Source organism: Urocampus carinirostris, chromosome 12, assembly GCF_059441175.1.
Source record: "Urocampus carinirostris isolate Australia breed hairy pipefish chromosome 12, RoL_Ucar_1.0, whole genome shotgun sequence".
NCBI lineage: Eukaryota > Metazoa > Chordata > Actinopteri > Syngnathiformes > Syngnathidae > Urocampus > Urocampus carinirostris.
Window position 1 is genome coordinate 37263648 of NC_142360.1, and position 19502 is coordinate 37283149.

General features: G+C 40.1%; 1 protein-coding gene and 1 long non-coding RNA gene across 3 annotated transcripts in view; one reads left to right on the forward strand and one right to left on the reverse strand.

Moving 5' to 3' along the window:
- The window catches only part of ssbp4 (single stranded DNA binding protein 4), a 191337-nt gene extending 189336 nt beyond the window's left edge, over window positions 1-2001 (reverse strand). For both annotated transcript variants that reach the window (XM_088349458.1, XM_088349459.1), the window contains exon 1: window positions 1858-2001. In XM_088349458.1, coding sequence (XP_088205584.1) covers window positions 1858-1913 — 56 coding nt within the window. In that variant the 5' untranslated portion in view covers window positions 1914-2001. The remainder of the gene's footprint in view (window positions 1-1857) is intronic.
- Window positions 1716-16540, forward strand: LOC148355868 (uncharacterized). Its single transcript, XR_015852211.1, has 2 exons — window positions 1716-1791; window positions 15999-16540. It is a non-coding gene; the product is annotated as an uncharacterized LOC148355868 (long non-coding RNA).
- The last annotated feature ends 2962 nt before the right edge of the window (window positions 16541-19502 follow it).

A 19502-nucleotide genomic window follows, 5' to 3' on the forward strand; every position in this document is an offset into this window, starting at 1 on the left:
TGTCCCTATTTAAACCCACTCCTATCTGCCCCTTTTGTCAGTCCGTCTGCAAACCTCAGTTAACCCTAGGCAAGCCTTTTTCGACCCTGACTCCCACCTGTCCCATTTTTTGCTCCCATCTGTCCCCCGGCCCGTTTTTGTCCCCGACAGCTTCTACTCTCCTTTCCTGGCTTATGACTCACTTCCGACCACGTTTTGGCTCTCCTGTACCGGCTACTGACCCGTTTTTCCGTTCCCGGATTTTAATGTTTCCCCCTTTAAAGTCAGGCATGTGTTTTTTGCTTAGTTCACGAAAAAAAAGTAATTCTTTTTTTTAATACACGCTTTCAAGAAAAGCCAACAAAAACCTGGTCTTGGGTTTCAAATTCAGCTCTGCTAAATATTGCTAGCATTTGTGTCCGGAATCTTCTGTAGTAAAAAAAAAACATCCATGGAAGCCCAAGAGGGGCAAAACTGTTTAAAATAACAATATTTAGATGTTTGAAGATAGTAGTTTTGGTTTTAAAATGAAGTATTTTATTACATGTTAAACCCAGATAAATGATCAATATTGTGTATTTCTTTTTAAAAGTACTCTTCTATGATAGTATGGAGTATTTTACTTTCTCGATCAAAACAATATTGTTTTCTTTTTTTTGAATAAAGTTTTTTATAGCAATGAGATGCTAAATAACACATCAGAGTATTGCATTTTTGGCACTCTTGGGCTTCCGTATTCTTCGGGGCCCTGTCAACCAGATAAAACGTGACCCCTATGTTGCCCACCTTAAAATAAATCAACGCCCATAAAGCAAATAAAGCCCCAGTTTAGTTTCCAACAAAAATATGTTTTAAAAACAACAACTTGCTGATTTCCACGCTCAAAAATCCAACCGAACCCCGGTCCTGTTTTAAGGTTTCCAGCTCAACTCCTTCAAAATAAAACAATACTCGTAAACCTTTGAAACTGCATCACAGAACCCCCAAAAAGTTGACCGGGACCAAAACTTTTCCTTCCTCCTAGCATATGAGCCCAATTCGGTTCTTCGGCATAACCAGAACCGCTAGCAAACTTTTGGGGTAAATAAAACAGGAAGTCCCATTTGAAAAACGCTAACATTTAACCCGTATGTTTAAGCAATAAAATAATATAAGTGAACGTTTAAATAAAGATTTGAAAAAATAAAGCAAAAAGAAGAGGACTATTTTTTTGTAAAGCCACGTTTTGCTGATTATTAAATTAGGATACTTATTGCATTTTTTGGCACTCTTGGGCTTCCGTATCCTTTGGGGTCCCGTCAACCGGATAAAACGCGAACCGTCGTTTTCCCACCTTAAAATGAATGAACGCCGCGGGATTGAATCTTTCACTTAAGGGGTGTATGGGGGTCCCTTAAAGCTAATAAAGCCCCACGTGCATTTATCGAAAGTTTCTGCTTAGTTTATAACAAAAATACGTTTTTAAACCCCAACATTTAAAGCACAATTTCCACAGATAATAACCCCGGTCCCGTTTTAGTGTTCCCGTCTCAACCCTTCAAAATAAAATAACAAAATAACAACCAGACTCGCAAAGCTTTAAACCCGCATCACAAAACCCCCCAAAAAGTTAACCGGGACCGAAACTTTTCCCTCCTCCGTGCACGTGAACCCAAGTCGGTTCTCCCGTACCACCGGAACCGCTAGCAAACTTTTAAGTTAAAAATCCCAGGAAGTTAGCGAAAAAACGTGAAAAGCGGTTCTCCACGCGTGGAAATAATAAGAGCGAAAGAAGCGAGTTGAAGAAAAGTTCGGCATCGGCGGCGCGTGCAGGTAAAAGGCTTGGAATAGGAAGGTTGTGAGAAAGAAAGCGAAAAAAGGGGAAGAAATGGGACTTACTTTTCTCTCGCTTGACTATCGGAAGGGACCACGGCTCCTTTCCCTTTGGCGTACATGCTTGATTCTGTTTTAAGAGTTTTTGCCCCACTCAACACCTGTCAAAGAAAGCAGCCAGGAAAACGCTCCATCTCCATAGCTACCCCTTCACTGTTTTCCTCCCCCCTTTTTCCTCCCTCCTTCCCTCCTCCCCTCCTCTTTTTCTCCCTCTCTCCCTCCTCTCTTTTTTTTTTTTTACATCTCCAACATTGGCCACAAATCAGGCACAGTTTCTATCGGGGGAACTTGAAACCGTCATCGGCTGGATTCCCCCTCCCCCGCCCTCCCCCCCCCCCCCCCCGTACACACACACACACACCATAGGAGCCACCCCTCCCTCTTCTCCTCAGCCGCTGTTCCGCAGACCTGCGCTTCCTCCCTCCGTGGGGAGAGTGGTCGGGGTTTCTTAAAGGGAAACGCACACTTTCTTTTTGGTGTTTGTTGACCCCCGGGAAAGGGAGATGGGGATTTTGTTCTTTTTCCAGAAAAAACTTTCTGAGGGGGTTGGTTTGATTATCGGAATATTTAGGAGTGCTGTCGATCAGAAATGGCAGTAGATAGGGGGGCACGATCCTTTTTTTGAAGCTGATAGCTACTTTTTAAAAAATGGATCGGCTCAAGAGGAGAATGTCGGTAAATGAAAGCTGGAGGTGAACTGCTTCTCGAGAAGTTTTTATCGGCGGGGTGTATTCTGGAGACGATCGGACAATCGAGAGACAATCTCTCTAGGGATTTTAAAACAAGATTTATATACCGTTTTGAGGCGTTGTATGGGTCAACAGGAAACCGAAACTTCAGATTTCTGCTGGACACCTGTTGGCACATTTTGTGTTTTCAGTCATTCCTAAAAGTTTGAATTCGTTGTTTTGAGGGTTTGAATAGGTCAACAGGAAATCGAAACTTCAGCTTTCTGCTTGCCACTTGTTCTCAGATTTTGTGTTATTAGCCATTCCTAAATGTTTGAGTTTGTTGTTTTGAGGCGCTGTATAGGTCAACGGGAAACCAAAACTTTTGTTTTTTTGCTTGTCACCTGTTCGCACATTTTGTGTTATCAGCCGTTTCTAAAAGTTTGAGTTCGTTGTTTTGAGGCGCTGTATAGGTCAACAGGAAACCGAAACTTCAGTTTTCTGCTTGCCACCTGTTCGCAAATTTTGTGTTATCAGTCATTTCTGAATGTTTGAGTTTGTTGTTTTGAGGCGCTGTATAGGTCAACAGTAAACCGAAACGTCAGATTTCTGCTTAGAACCTGTTCGCGCTTTTTGTGTTATCAGCCATTCCTAAAAGTTTGAGTTTGTTGTTTTGATGCGTTGAATAGGTCAACAGGAAACCAAAACTTCAGTTTTTTGCTTGTCACCTGTTCACAAATTTTGTGTAATCAACCATTCCTAAAAGTTTGAGTTCATTGTTTTGAGGGTTTGAATAGGTCAACAGGAAATCGAAACTTCAGATTTCTGCTTGCCACTTGTTCCCAGATTTTGTGTTATTAGCCATTCCTAAATGTTTGAGTTCGTGGTTTTGAGGCGGTCTATAGGTCAACAGGAAATCGAAACTTCAGTTTTCTGCTGGCCACCTGTTTGCACATTTTGTGTAATCAACCATTCCTAAAAGTTTGAGTTTTTTTGTTTTGAGACGTTGAATAGGTCAACAGTAAACCGAAACGTCAGATTTCTGCTTAGAACCTGTTCGCGCTTTTTGTGTTATCAGCCATTCCTAAAAGTTTGAGTTTGTTGTTTTGAGGCGCTGTATAGGTCAACGGGAAACCGAAACTACAGTTTTTTGCTTGTCACCTGTTCGCACATTTTGTGTTATCAGCTATTCCTAAAAGTTTGAGTTTGTTGTTTTGAGAAGCTGTATAGGTCAACGGGAAACCGAAACTTCACATTTCTGCTTGCCACCTGTTCGCACATTTTGTATTATCAGCCATTCCTAAACGTTTGAGTTTGTTGTTTTGAGGCGTTGAATAGGTCAACAGGAAATCAAAACCTTTGTTTTTTTGCTTGTCACCTGTTCGCACATTTTGTGTTATCAGCCATTCCTAAATGTTTGAGTTTGTTGTTTTGAGACGTTGAATAGGTCAACAGGAAATTGAAACTTCAGTTTTCTGCTTGCCACCTGTTTGCACATTTTTGTATTATCAGCCATTCCTAAAAGTTGGAATTCGTTATTTTGAGGCGTTGAATAGGTCAACAGAAAATCGAAACTTCAGTTTTCTGCTTGCCAGCTATGTTACTATTATGTTATTTGCAGGTAGTAAATATAAGTATGGTTAAAATCAGCCCAGTTAATTACTAAACATCTTATATCTATTTGGACACTGAGTGATTTACATATATGAATAATAGGCTAAAATAGCTAGTTATCATGTTATTACTATGTTGTTACTATGTTACTATTATGTTATTTGCAGGTAGTAAATATAATTATGGTTAAAATCGGCCCAGTTGATCACTAAACATCTTGTATCTATTTGGACACTGATTGATTTACATATATGAATAATAGGCTAAAATAGCTAGTTATCATGTTATTACTATGTTGTTACTATGTTACTATTATGTTATTTGCAGGTAGTAAATATAAGTATGGTTAAAATCGGCCCAGTTAATTACTAAACATCTTATATCTATTTGGACACTGAGTGATTTACATATATGAATAATAGGCTAAAATAGCTAGTTATCATGTTATTACTATGTTGTTACTATGTTACTATTATGTTATTTGCAGGTAGTAAATATAATTATGGTTAAAATCGGCCCAGTTGATTACTAAATATCTTGTATCTATTTGGACACTGAGTGATTTACATATATGAATAATAAGCTTAAAAAGCTAGTTATCATGTTATTGCTATGTTGTTACTATGTTACTATTATGTTATTTGCAGGTAGTAAATATAAGTGTAGTTAAAATCGGCCCAGTTAATTACCAAACATCTCTTATCTATTTGGACACTGAGTGATTTACATATATGAATAATAGGCTAAAATAGCTAGTTATCATGTTATTACTATGTTGTTACTATGTTACTATTATGTTATTTGCAGGTAGTAAATATAATTATGGTTAAAATCGGCCCAGTTGATTACTAAATATCTTGTATCTATTTGGACACTGAGTGATTTACATATATGAATAATAAGCTTAAAAAGCTAGTTATCATGTTATTGCTATGTTGTTACTATGTTACTATTATGTTATTTGCAGGTAGTAAATATAAGTGTAGTTAAAATCGGCCCAGTTAATTACCAAACATCTCTTATCTATTTGGACACTGAGTGATTTACATATATGAATAATAGGCTAAAATAGCTAGTTATCATGTTATTACTATGTTGTTACTATGTTACTATTATGTTATTTGCAGGTAGTAAATATAAGAATGGTTAAAATCGGCCAAGTTGATCACTAAACATCTTGTATCTATTTGGACACTGATTGATTTACATATATGAATAATAGGCTAAAATAGCTAGTTATCATGTTATTACTATGTTGTTACTATGTTACTATTATGTTATTTGCAGGTAGTAAATATAATTATGGTTAAAATCGGCCCAGTTAATTACTAAACATCTTATATCTATTTGGACACTGAATGATTTACATATATGAATAATAGGCTAAAATAGCTAGTTATCATGTTATTACTATGTTGTTACTATGTTACTATTATGTAATTACTACGTAGTGATTATCAGAAGGGTAGTAAAGGAGGCTCAGTCAACCACTAAAAACATATACATTGTATAAGGGTCATGAGTGTTTTACTTTAAAAAATTATAGGCTTAAAATAACAATTGGTTATGTTATTACTATGTTGTTACAATGCTACCATTATGAGATTAGCAGGTAGTGATAATCAGTTCTCTCTTTATCTCTTCCTCCATTTCTTTCTCTCCCTCTTTTCCTTTTTCTCCATCGCTCTTCCTTTTTATGGTAAATGGTCTGCATTTTTGTACCGCTTATCAAGTCACCGAAGAGCTCCCAGAGCGCTTTACACTTACCCATTCACACACACACTCACACACCAATAGCAGCCAATAGAGGTTCTCTATTGGGTTGAGATCAGGATTCTGGGTAGACTATGTCATTAATTCAATGTTTTTACCTTCAAGTAAATTGGGGGCATTAGTTAGAGCACAGGTGAATAACAGGCGGCCCGCGGGCCAGATCAGGCCCGCGAGACAACACTCAGAGAAGCACAAGAGAAAAAACAAGCTGTATTTGTATTTATATCTCTCTCTCTCTTTTCCTTCTTTTTTCTCTCTCTGTCCATCTCTCTTTCACTCTCTCTGTCTCTCTTTTTCACTTTCTTTGTTCCTCTTTTTTTCTTTCTTCCTCTTTTTTTCTTTCTCTCTCAGTGTCTTCTTACCTTCTTTTGCTCTCTCTCTTCCCTCTTTCTCTCTCTCTCTCTCTCTCTCGCTAGTTTTCTCTTTCTTTCTGTCTATCCTTCTCTTCTCTCGTTTTCTCATATTTTCTCTCCTTCTCTCTTTCTCTCTATTTGGATTTCTCTCATTTTGATCTCCAGTGTAGTACTTGCTTCTACCATTTTTCAATTGCTGCTCATGAGCAGGGTTGGGTAGGGTTACTTTAACTGGATTACTTTCAATTACTTTTGGATTACTCCAATACCAAATATGCTAATGAAAGACAAAAGAAACTAAATAGGAATCAAATGAATACATTTTGTGCAGGCTTGGGGAGTAACGGCAAAAATGATGTTGGCAAGCTGTTTGGATTTATTTTCATTTTGTTTCTGTGGCATTTGATGTTCGTTTTGCCGGAGATCAGAGAGATCAAAGCCAGGAGAGAAGGCTAACCACGTGTTGTGAGTCATCATTCTATTCATATTGAGTTTCTTTTGTCTTTTATTAGCATATTTGGTATTGGAGTCATCCAAAAGTCATTGAAAGTAATCAAGTTAAAGTAACCCTACCCAACGCTGCATTTGATGTTCGTTTTGCCCGTGATCAAAGAGATCAAAGCCAGGAGAGAAAGCTTACCACGTGTTGTGAGTCATCATTTTATTCATATTGAGTTTCTTTTGTCTTTTATTAGCATATTTGGTATTGGAGTAATCCTAAAGTAGTTGAAAGTAATCCAGTTAAAGTTACCCTACCCAACGCTGCATTTGATGTTAGTTTTGCCGGAGATCAAAGAGATCAAAGCCAGGAGATAAAGCTTACCACGTGTTGTGACTCATCTTTTTATTCATATTTAGTTTCTTTTGTCTTTTATTAGCATATTTGGTATTGGAGTAATCCAAAAGTAATTGAAAGTAATCAAGTTCAAGTAACCCTACCCAATCCATTATTCCCATTTGACTCTTGCTGAGAGCAAGAAGATGAGAGAGCAAATTTGTGTCATTTTTTCTGTTCTTTCCTACTAAAATAAACAGTACCCATAGGGCTGCGATCCACTATCCCTGGTCAACTATTGCTGCAAGTGGGGACCAGCACAGTTGTTAAAACTATAGAGAGCTGTTTCATGGATTTTCGTGTATCTCAGGGGTTCTGGTCCTCATTAACAGGGTTGGGTAGGGTTACTTTAACTGGATTACTTTTACTTTTGGATTACTCCAATACCAAATATGCTAATAAAAGACAAATCAAAGAGATCAAAGCCAGGAGAGAAAGCTTACCACGTGTTGTGAGTCATCATTTTATTCATATTTAGTTTCTTTTGTCTTTTATTAGCATATTTGGTATTGGAGTAATCCTAAAGTAGTTGAAAGTAATCCAGTTAAAGTAACCCTACCCAACGCTGCATTTGATGTTCGTTTTGCCAGAGATCAAAGCCAGGAGAGAAAGCTAACCACGTGTTGTGAGTCATCATTCTATTCATATTGAGTTTCTTTTGTCTTTTATTAGCATATTTGGTATTGGAGTAATCCTAAAGTAGTTGAAAGTAATCCAGTTAAAGTAACCCTACCCAACGCTGCATTTGATGTTCGTTTTGCCAGAGATCAAAGAGATCAAAGCCAGGAGAGAAAGCTAACCACGTGTTGTGAGTCATCATTCTATTCATATTGAGTTTCTTTTGTCTTTTATTAGCATATTTGGTATTGGAGTAATCCTAAAGTAGTTGAAAGTAATCCAGTTAAAGTAACCCTACCCAACGCTGCATTTGATGTTCGTTTTGCCCGAGATCAAAGAGATCAAAGCCAGGAGAGAAAGCTTACTACCTGTTGTGAGTCATCATTTTATTCATATTTTGTTTCTTTTGTCTTTTATTAGCATATTTGGTATTGGAGTAATCCTAAAGTAAATGAAAGTAATCCAGTTAAAGTAACCCTACCCAACGCTGCATTTGATGTTCGTTTTGCCCGAGATCAAAGAGATCAAAGCCAGGAGAGAAAGCTTACTACCTGTTGTGAGTCATCATTTTATTCATATTTAGTTTCTATTGTCTTTTATTAGCATATTTGGCATTGGAGTAATCCTAAAGTAATTGAAAGTAATCCAGTTAAAGTAACCCTACCCAACCCTGCTCATGAGTGCCGAGATTTTCTCAAAGGTCTGCCGGAGTAATCCCGAGTCGAGGACTCGCCGCTATCAGCAGGAGATGAATCGCACATCTCGGCGTCCAACTGATAAGACGTCGCGGGTTCGGGCTTGCAACCTTCTGAACGCGTGTGTGATTCCGGAAGATTGTTGGAATTCTTTGAACATGGCAATCGCTGAGTGTTATGTCATGTGTGTCATGGCAGCCTGAAAATGAAGGATTTTTCCCCAAAATTGGCAACAAAGAGTGTAATACTATACAGTGGAACCTCGGTTCTCGACCATAATCGGTTCCAGAACCCCGTTCGAAAACCGATTTGTTCGATCACCGAAATCATTTTTCCCATTCAAAAGAATGTAAATCGTTTTAATCCGTTCCAACACCCTGAATGTTTACCATGAACGTAAACATGAAGCTAACCCAGGCTAGTCTTACGTCCGCGTTAGCGTAATCTTCCGTACGAAAGATTACGCTAACATGAACGTGTAAAAATAAAAAAATCAGGTCGTTCACAAGTCATTTAGCACCACAAGTGGCTAGCGCTTCATTGGAAAGGGGGCTCCGTTCCAACACCCTGAAGGTTGGGCTCCGTTCCAACACCCTGAATGTTTACCTTGAATGTTCAACGTAAACATGAAGCTAACCCAGGCTAATCGTACGTTCGCGTTATCATAATCTTCCGTATAAAAATTACGCTAACATGAACGTGTAAAAATAAAAAAAAGGATAAGGAAAAGAATTATGAATAGGATTTCTTACTTTTGTGGTGGTCAGCAGAAGGCGCTCGCACACCTCCTTCATATTTTGCTATTATTTCTTTCTCAAATGCAATAGTTGTACGCACTACTTTTCTTTTTTCACCTGTAGCAACTTTGCCGCTTGCACTGACTTTCTTCGGAGGCATAATTAGGGGCTAGAACACCCGTACGCCGCTCAGCATCGCACCCTAGCGTACGCACTCACGCATTACCGGCGTTCGAACTCCGATTTGTTCGAACCGAGAGGCGTTCGAAAACCGAGGTTCCACTGTATCTATATCAGGAACATGGGCAAAGCATCATAGTCTAGCTTAGTATTACTAAGCCTTTCCAGCAGCTCACTTTTTGTGATTTATTGTTTTAATTGTCTGCTTCCATCTTCGGTGTTTTTCGTCCTGTTTGACAACTACACTTTGGATGACTTTCTATCCTATCATTATCAAGTCAAGTCAAATTTGGCTTCCCATCTCTGCCACCTGGTCCATGCAGGCGTTCACATGCTTCAGGTCAAACGCTGGCCCGCTGACTCATCTCAAATGGTCCTTCTCCTTCGTATCACCACCAGGCAGGCGGTCGGAAAAAGACAGGACAATACAGAATATGAGGTGGGCATCCATCATAAGCTTTAGAATAGAAGTGTGTCTTAAGCACAAAAATGCGTTGATTCGAGGAATCAACTCCTTGCCCTGAAGAATTCTCATGCCGGCGTGATGAGGGGGCCCTATCGTGGAAGCAGAGCCGGAGCTAAGGCTTAGCGGCTAGCGTCGTTAAAAGTCTTTGGTACTGTCCGTAATCATGGAAAACGTGAACTCTCTACCAAATAAGACCGACAAACTGGCCATGCTGGTGAAAAACATCAAAGCGCACAGGGAGTGTAGTTTGCTGTGTTTTACAGAAACGTGGCTCACACCTAGCATCCCGAACGCTAACGTGGAGCTACCCAGAGCTATCCAGAGCAGAGACAGAGACACAAAAGCCTGCGGGAAGCGGAGAGGAGGCTGGACTCACTATTTACGTGAACACGAGGCGGTGTAACCCTGGGCACAAAGATTTCCATTTTCTGCAGGGACGTCAAACTTTTGGCCTAGCCTAGTGTGACGCCATCCACTCCGCTGTTGCTAAACTACAACACAGCACCCCGAGGCCATCCTGTTAATCTGGTAATAAACAACAAAAGGATACTGCTGGAAGTGTGAATTTCCCTACGGGGATGAATAGAGTATCTATCTACCTAAAGCACAGGTGTTAAACAGGCGGCCTGCAGGCCAGATCAGGCCCGCTAAGGGATTGAGTCGGGCCCGCGAGACAACACTCAGAGAAGCGCAAGAGAAAAACAAGCTGCAGATTGAAATATGAAATATGTTGCCAAAGCCAGGTGCCTCGAACAAAGACACTGTACTTTTATTTATTTCTCTCTCTCTCTCTCTCTCTCTCTCTCTCTCTCTCTTTTTTCTCTCTTTCTCTTTCTTTTCCACCCATTTTCTCCCACTCTGTCTCTGTCTCTTTCACTCTCTATGTCTCTCTTTTTCTCTTCCTTTGCTGCTCTTTGTCTCTTTCTCTCTCTGTGTCTTTTAACCTCTTTTGCTCTAACTTCCTTTTAAAACACACCTCTATTCGATAGTTTATTAATGACCTACATTTCCTGTAGACGATATCTGTGTATTCATTGTTATTACAACATCCATTGCAACCTGGTCATCCTGGAAGGTGGATCACCTCATGTGCGGTCCCTTCTCAAGGTTTCTTCATTTTCCTCATGCTGAGGTTTTTGAGTTTTTTTTTGCCCTCATGTAGGTTTTAGATCAGGTGATGGTGTCATAATAGTCTGTAGTTTGCAATAATCTGTGGTTTGTGCAGCCCTTTGAGACTCCTTGTAATTAAGGACGTCACAAATAAACATGACTTGACATGTTTTTGAGGTTTTTTCCTTTCCCTCATGTCGGTTTTAGATCAGGGGATGGTGTCATAATAGTTTGTAGTCTGTAATATTCTGTGGTCTGTGCAGCCCTTTGAGAATCCTTGTGATTAAGGGCCAAACAAATAAACATGACTTGACATGTTTTTGAGTTTTTGCTTGCCCTCATGTCAGTTTTAGATCAGGGGCTTGCATAATGATACTCTGTACATCTCTTTGAGACTTTTTGTGATTAAGGGCTTCACAAATACAGATGACTTGACATGTTTTTGAGTTTTTCCTTGCCCTCCTGTCGGTTTTAGATCAGGGGCTAGCATAATCATACTCTGTACATCTCTTTGAGACTCCTTGTGATTAAGGCCATCACAAATAAACATGACTTGACATGTTTTTGATTTTTCCTTGCCCTCATGTCGGTTTTAGATCAGGGGCTAGCATAATGATACTATGTACATCTCTTTGAGACTTCTTGTCATTAAGGGCTTCACAAATACAGATGACTTGACATGTTTTTGAGTTTTTCCTTGCCCTCCTGTCGGTTTTAGATCAGGGGCTAGCATAATCATACTCTGTACATCTCTTTGAGACTCCTTGTGATTAAGGCCATCACAAATAAACATGACTTGACATGTTTTTGAGTTTTTCCTTGCCCTCCTGTCGGTTTTAGATCAGGGGCTAGCATAATCATACTATGTACATCTCTTTGAGACTTCTTGTGATTAAGGGCTTCACAAATATAGATGACGTGACTTGACATGTTTTTGAGTTTTTCCTTGCCCTCATGTCGGTTTTAGATCGGGGATGGTATATTAATAGTCGTAGTTTGCAATAATCTGTGGTTTGTGCAGCCCTTTGAGACTCCTTGTAATTAAGGACGTCACAAATAAACATGACTTGACATGTTTTTGAGTTTTTTTCCTTTCCCTCATGTCGGTTTTAGATCAGGGGATGGTGTCATAATAGTTTGTAGTCTGTAATATTCTGTGGTCTGTGCAGCCCTTTGAGAATCCTTGTGATTAAGGGCCAAACAAATAAACATGACTTGACATGTTTTTGAGTTTTTGCTTGCCCTCATGTCAGTTTTAGATCAGGGGCTTGCATAATGATACTATGTACATCTCTTTGAGACTTCTTGTCATTAAGGGCTTCACAAATACAGATGACTTGACATGTTTTTGAGTTTTTCCTTGCCCTCCTGTCGGTTTTAGATCAGGGGCTAGCATAATCATACTCTGTACATCTCTTTGAGACTCCTTGTGATTAAGGCCATCACAAATAAACATGACTTGACATGTTTTTGAGTTTTTCCTTGCCCTCCTGTCGGTTTTAGATCAGGGGCTAGCATAATCATACTATGTACATCTCTTTGAGACTTCTTGTGATTAAGGGCTTCACAAATATAGATGACGTGACTTGACATGTTTTTGAGTTTTTCCTTGCCCTCATGTCGGTTTTAGATCGGGGATGGTATATTAATAGTCGTAGTTTGCAATAATCTGTGGTTTGTGCAGCCCTTTGAGACTCCTTGTAATTAAGGACGTCACAAATAAACATGACTTGACATGTTTTTGAGTTTTTTTCCTTTCCCTCATGTCGGTTTTAGATCAGGGGATGGTGTCATAATAGTTTGTAGTCTGTAATATTCTGTGGTCTGTGCAGCCCTTTGAGAATCCTTGTGATTAAGGGCCAAACAAATAAACATGACTTGACATGTTTTTGAGTTTTTGCTTGCCCTCATGTCAGTTTTAGATCAGGGGCTTGCATAATGATACTCTGTACATCTCTTTGAGACTTCTTGTGATTAAGGGCTTCACAAATACAGATGACTTGACATGTTTTTGAGTTTTTCCTTGCCCTCATGTCGGTTTTAGATCAGGGGATGGTATATTAATAGTTGTAGTTTGCAATAATTTGTGGTCTGTGCAGCCCTTTTAGACTCCTCGTAATTAAGGACGTCACAAATAAACATGACTTGGCTTGACATGTTTTTGAGTTATTCCTTGCTCTCATGTCGGTTTTAGATCAGGGGATAGTGTCATCATAGTCGTAGTTTGCAATAATCTGTGGTCTGTGCAGCCCTTTGAGACTCTTTGTGATTAAGGGCTTCACAAATACAGATGACCTGACATGTTTTTGAGTGTTTCCTTGCCCTCATGTCGGTTTTAGATCAGGGGATGGTATATTAATAGTTGTAGTTTGCAATAATTTGTGGTCTGTGCAGACCTTTGAGACTCCTCGTAATTAAGGACGTCACAAATAAACATGACTTGGCTTGACATGTTTTTGAGTTATTCCTTGCCCTCATGTCGGTTTTAGATCAGGGGATAGTGTCATCATAGTCGTAGTTTGCAATAATCTGTGGTCTGTGCAGCCCTTTGAGACTCTTTGTGATTAAGGGTGGCACAAATAAAAATGACTTGACTTGATTTGACATGTTTTTGAGTTTTTCCTTGCCCTCATGTAGGTTTTAGATCAGGTGATAGTGTCATAATAGTCTTTAGTTTGCAATAATCTGTGGTCTGTGCAGCCCTTTGAGACTCTTTGTGATTCAGGACGTCACAAATAAACATGACTGGCTTGACATGTTTTTGAGTTTTTCCTTGCCCTCATGTCAGTTTTAGATCAGGGATACTCTGTACATCTCTTTGAGACTTCTTGTGATTAGGGCTTCACAAATACAGATGACTTGACTTGACATGTTTACTGAGTTTTTCCTTGCCCTCATGTCGGTTTTAGATCAGGGGATGGCCACATTTTTTGAACCCATCTCACGTCTCCAAGCAGTTTCCCAGCCGTGCTTCACAGTAAACCAGATGTCTTTCATCAAGCTCTTCTACCCGTGGAAGCAAGCGATGGAGTAGGTGGTGCCCTATCGATTTTTATCTTCCGTTTGTTACTTTCTGCTCCCCTAAAACCGATGCTTACCGAGACCGCACACAAACCCACGCACTGAAACACACAAGAAGGACAAGAAGTCACGAGTGCAAGTCATAAGTATGTCTCAAGTGAGCTTGAACTTTCAAGCTGTCATGAGGTTCGGGTGAGAGTGTCACAAGGTGGGACGAAGGCTAGGGAGGACATTGTGAAGGAAAACAACAATGAAGACGAAACAAACAGAGACCCGCCGCTAATTTTCTTCCGAGCAGACTCTCTTCACTTCCTCTCTCCATGGTTCCACTCATACCTCACTGGCCACTCTCAATCCGGTCAACTCAAATCCTTCTCCTCTGCCATCTCTCCAGTCTCCACAGGTGTGCCCCAGGGCTCTGTCCTGGGGCCCCTCCTCTTTATAACCTACCTACTCCTCCCGAAATTCAATATCTCCTTGGCTTGGCCAATGACACCCATTTTTACCTGGAAACCCAACTCCATACTCCCATCACCTGACCTCAACTCCTGCCTTTCCAAAATTAAATCACGGTTCACCGTCAACTTCCTAAAACTAAGCAACTTTACCTGGAAACCCAACTCCATACTCTCATCACCTGACCTCAACTCCTGCCTTTCCAAAATTAAATCATGGTTCACCGTCAACTTCCTAAAACTAAGCAACTTTACCTGGAAACCCAACTCCATACTCCCATCACCTGACCTCAACTCCTGCCTTTCTAAAATTAAATCATGGTTCACCGTCAACTTCCTAAAACTTAACAACTTTACCTGGAAACCCAACTCCATACTCCTATCACCTGACCTCCACTCCTGCCTTTCCAAAATTAAATCATGGTTCACCGTCAACTTCCTAAAACTAAGCAACTTTACCTGGAAACCCAACTCCATACTCCCATCACCTGACCTCAACTCCTGCCTTTCCAAAATTAAATCATGGTTCACCGTCAACTTCCTAAACAGCAATGAAACTGACCTACTTCTCATTGGCACCAACTCTTCCCTCTCTAAAGTTAAAACCTTCTCTCTTTTTATTGAAAGTTTCTCAGTTTTTCCCTCTCCTCTGGTCTAGAAGTCTGGGTGTCATCCTCAACAGCATATTCTCCTTTAACTCCTAAATAAATACCATCACCTGGTCAGCTTCCTTTCACCTTAGGTCCATCAACTGTCTCCGGCCATCCCTAACCCCCACACACAACAGCCATCCTCATCTATAGCCTTGTCACCTCACGCCTTGATTACTTCAATTCCCTGCTCTACGGTTTACCTGAAAAGTCCCTGCATAAACTTCAGCTGGTCCATAACTTTGCTGCACGCATCATCACCTAACCCTAGCCTTAACTCTAACTCTCTCGCCATCACATCAACCCCGTCCTTCAGCAACTCCACTGGCTCCCAATCTACCAAAGAATCACAAAATCCTGCTCTACACCTTCATGGCCATTCATAACCTTGCCCCTCCCTACTTCTCCGACCTTCTTCACATTACCAGGCCATCCCGCAACCCTCAGATCATCCTCCTCCCTCCATCTCACTATACCCTCTGCCATGGGGAGCAGAGCTTTCAGCCGCTCTGCCCCCAAGCTCTGGAACTCATTGCCGCCTGACCTCCAGAATTCCGCCGCCCTGTTCACCTTCAAATCTGGACTCAAAACCCACCTCTTCTTGACCATCTGCCTCACATACGACCCTCTTTTAACTGTACTATATTTGTGTTCAACTTTTTATTACTTGCTTGTTTTAGTATCGCTTTATCCTTGCTTTATTGTTGTTTGTTACTCTGTGTACACTGTACAGCGAACTTCGTTGTCCTGAAAGGCGTTTTGAAGTACAATATACTATCATTATTGTTATTATTACTTTGCACTTCTAAGAATAGCTGACATTTTCACACTGGGGCAGATTTAATTTCTAAAAGTATTGAAATAAGTAAACTCCATCGAATATATGGCTGAATTAGTGTCGCTCGAGTCTCTGTCAAGCCTCCTCTCTCAATCTTCTTGCTTCCTTCTCCCGGCCCACGTTTTTTTTTCCAGAAGATGGTGTGCCGGCTCCTCCCATGGACGTGCCAGGAAAGCCCCCTCGCCTCGATGTCCGAAATGGTCAAAACATCCCGAGCGCTTCTACGTCACCAGTGCCGTCTGCGTCGAGAAGTGCTGATTATCTTATCAGCCCTTTGTCCCAGTTCCCCGCTGTTCCTGTAAACATCATTCTTGAGTAAGTTGCATTAAACTCGCCCCACAGCTCAGCCAGTGAATATCTTTTTTACTTAATTTGTATTTGATCGGACAAAATCCTTTATAGTCAAATGTATAAGATCCTTCAGTATATATAAGATATGTGTGTATATATGTGTGTAAATAGATAGAACAGATGTCACAGTTGTATCCGTCCATATATATTGTAAGTCTATGCATCGGTCATGCCACAAATGTGCACCCTTTGTAAAGATTCATGCAAAAATCTTCCTAAATACATTTGAAAATAGTCCGATGTTTTGCATGTTTACGTGCTGGTGGAAGCATTTTTACTTGGTCAGTTTATCAAATAAATCGCAGGCCGAAAAAGTCCAAATCCATTACGTGAACAACAATCAACGTTTCTGCCATTGTTTCAGTTAAGGTAGTCAATCCCAGATCTATTTTCTAAGCATCGGACCTTTCACAAATTTGTACGCCGCGGGAGCTAAACTGATCAAAATCGGTTCTGCCAAAATCCATTTAGAGCTCCTCCGTGAAAACCGGTGACCCCCGTACGGGTCATCAGACCGCGGCCGTCGTACTGTTGCTCGACCTGTTGCTCGACCTGTCGCGCCTCTTTATCAAGCGTGCGATTCCGACGCGGATCATCGGAAGCGGGGAAACAATTTCTAGCGGTTATTGACCTATGCTTCGGAAATGTCTGCCGCGTCTCTTCGGAGAGAATGGATAAAAAGTGCATGATAAGACCTCGTATTGATTTTCATTTATACTTTGTGGGCGATGAATCCGATGATAATAACACTGACTCGCGTTTTATTCATTATTTGCTATTCAAACGGAGCGTACGGCCCGAGGTGGCTCGACACGGCTCTTGTCGAGCTGCAAAGCGGGACGTGATATTTGCTTATCGTGATTTTTGAGAAAAAAAAAATTAAAATCCGCTAATCTGTATACCTATTGTTAGGAAAAAAAACGATATTACAAATTGTTTCGGATGAGTTATCGGACTCCATTAACCAAACACAAACTTCATTCTCCTAACAATGCAAACGCCGTTTCATTTTTGCTGGGGACGCATTGGGTCAAATCAACGTGCGTCCCCGGGAGGCAACTTTTTTGACACCAAATTATCATTATTACCCGATTACCGTATTTTCCGCACTATAAGGCGCACCTAAAAGTCTTAATTTTTTTCAAAAGCTGACCGTGCGCCTTATAATACAGTGCGCCTTATATATGGATCAATATTAAGCTGTAAAACAAAGCCTGCAATTGGCCGAAAAAGATGTGTCAATCATCAGTTGAATCGCTCACCATTGGCTAAAGTTATTCGGAGGTCAAAGGGCGGATCCTTTTTATCATTTACAGGCTGGCATAGGCTGAAGGGGCAAAACAAAGCCTGCAATTGGCCGAAAAAGATGAATGCGTATAGCACGTGGTTGACGGCATACAGAAAGCATTTTTTTACTATTCTGTATTTGTAAATATTTTACTCTCCTGGATTTACTAAACTCACAGATATAAGAGGACCACGGCTGCACATTATTATGAACACAACGACTTCGGTGAGCTACTCCGGCTATATATTTTCCCTGTATCTTGTTTCAGACTGAACTTGATGTTTCTGTGATAAGCGGTGCAGATAATGGATGGAATGGAGTGTCTATTTTGAAATTCAACTCAATTCCAAGTGTTTATTGTCATATGCAGAGTAAAGTTGCGAGCGAAAAAGAATATAGAAACTAAGGAATGGTTGGCATTTCTTGAATCCCAAGACTTTAACCTTCCGTATGATATTTGAAATGACGCATTTAAGTGACATCGTACGGACACCGCATCCGCACGTGTCTACGACACGTATTTGCGTCTTTGCAAGCTTTGGGAATGTTAAGGGGGTAATAAGTTGGACTGAACCATCTGACTGTTTTGTCCACGTTCCCATTGTAGCGCCTTATAATCCGGTGCGTCTTATGTATGTCAAATATAGGACCAAAAACTATTTTTTTGGGTGCGCCCTATAACCCGGTGCGCCTTATAGTGCGGAAAATACGGTACTTTTTTTTTTTTTTTAACAGATTTACCGCACTCCAAACTTTTCGTCAGGCAGATCCGCCATTGTTGTTTTGGTCTCGCGGTTCGAGTTTTCGTCTGCACATCAATCTCGGCAAACGAGATCTCGTTGCTTTGAGATGACGTCATTGTTTTGGTGCTTGTTGAGTGAAAGGGAAATATGCCTCCGTAAAAAACAGTTGGTTTTAGGTGCAAATCAACAAAAAATTGGTAAATTCCTCAGTGTCGGTAATAAGTTGAAACATAAAACAGAAAGTGGTAACAACGGCAATCATTCCGGCACGAAAAAATGGCGGGGAAATTCTTCGGAAGATCGCGGAGGCAAGGAAAACACGTGTGTTGAAGCAAACGATTCGACATTGTGATTTCTGGATTTTTCTTTTTAGTTTATCTCTCACAGCGGACGTTGTAATTTCTTGATTTTTCTTTTTAGTTTATCTCTCTCACAGTGGACGTTGTAATTTCTGGATTTTCCTTTTTAGTTTATCTCTCTCACAGAGGACGTTGTAATTTCTGGATTTTTCTTTTTAGTGTATCTCTCTCACAGTGGACGTTGTAATTTTTTGGATTCTTATTTTTAGTTTATCTCTCTCACGGTGGACATTGTAATTTCTGGATTCTTCTTTTTAGTTTATCTCTCTCACAGTGGACATTGTGATTTCTGGATTTTTCTTTTTAGTTTATCTCTCACACAGTGGACGTTGTAATTTCTGGATTTTTCTTTTTAGTTTATCCCTCTCACAGTGGACATTGTGATTTCTGGATTTTTCTTTTTAGTTTATCCCTCTCACAGTGGGCGTTGTAATTTCCGGATTTTTCTTTTTAGTACATCTCTCTCACAGAGGACGTTGTAATTTCTGGATTTTTCCTTTTAGTTTATCCCTCTCACAGTGGACATTGTGATTTCTGGATTTTTCTTTTTAGTTTATCCCTCTCACAGTGGGCGTTGTAATTTCCGGATTTTTCTTTTTAGTACATCTCTCTCACAGAGGACGTTGTAATTTCTGGATTTTTCCTTTTAGTTTATCTCTCTCACAGTGGATATTGTAATTTCTGGATTTTCCTTTTTAGTTTATCTCTCTCACAGAGGACGTTGTAATTTTTTGATTTTTCTTTTCAGTTTATTTCTCTCATAGTGGACATTATAATTTCAGGATTTTTGTTTTTAGTTTATCCCTCTCACAGTGGACGTTGTAATTTCCGTATTTTTCTTTTTAGTACATCTCTCTCACAGAGGACGTTGTAATTTTTGGATTTTTCTTTTCAGTT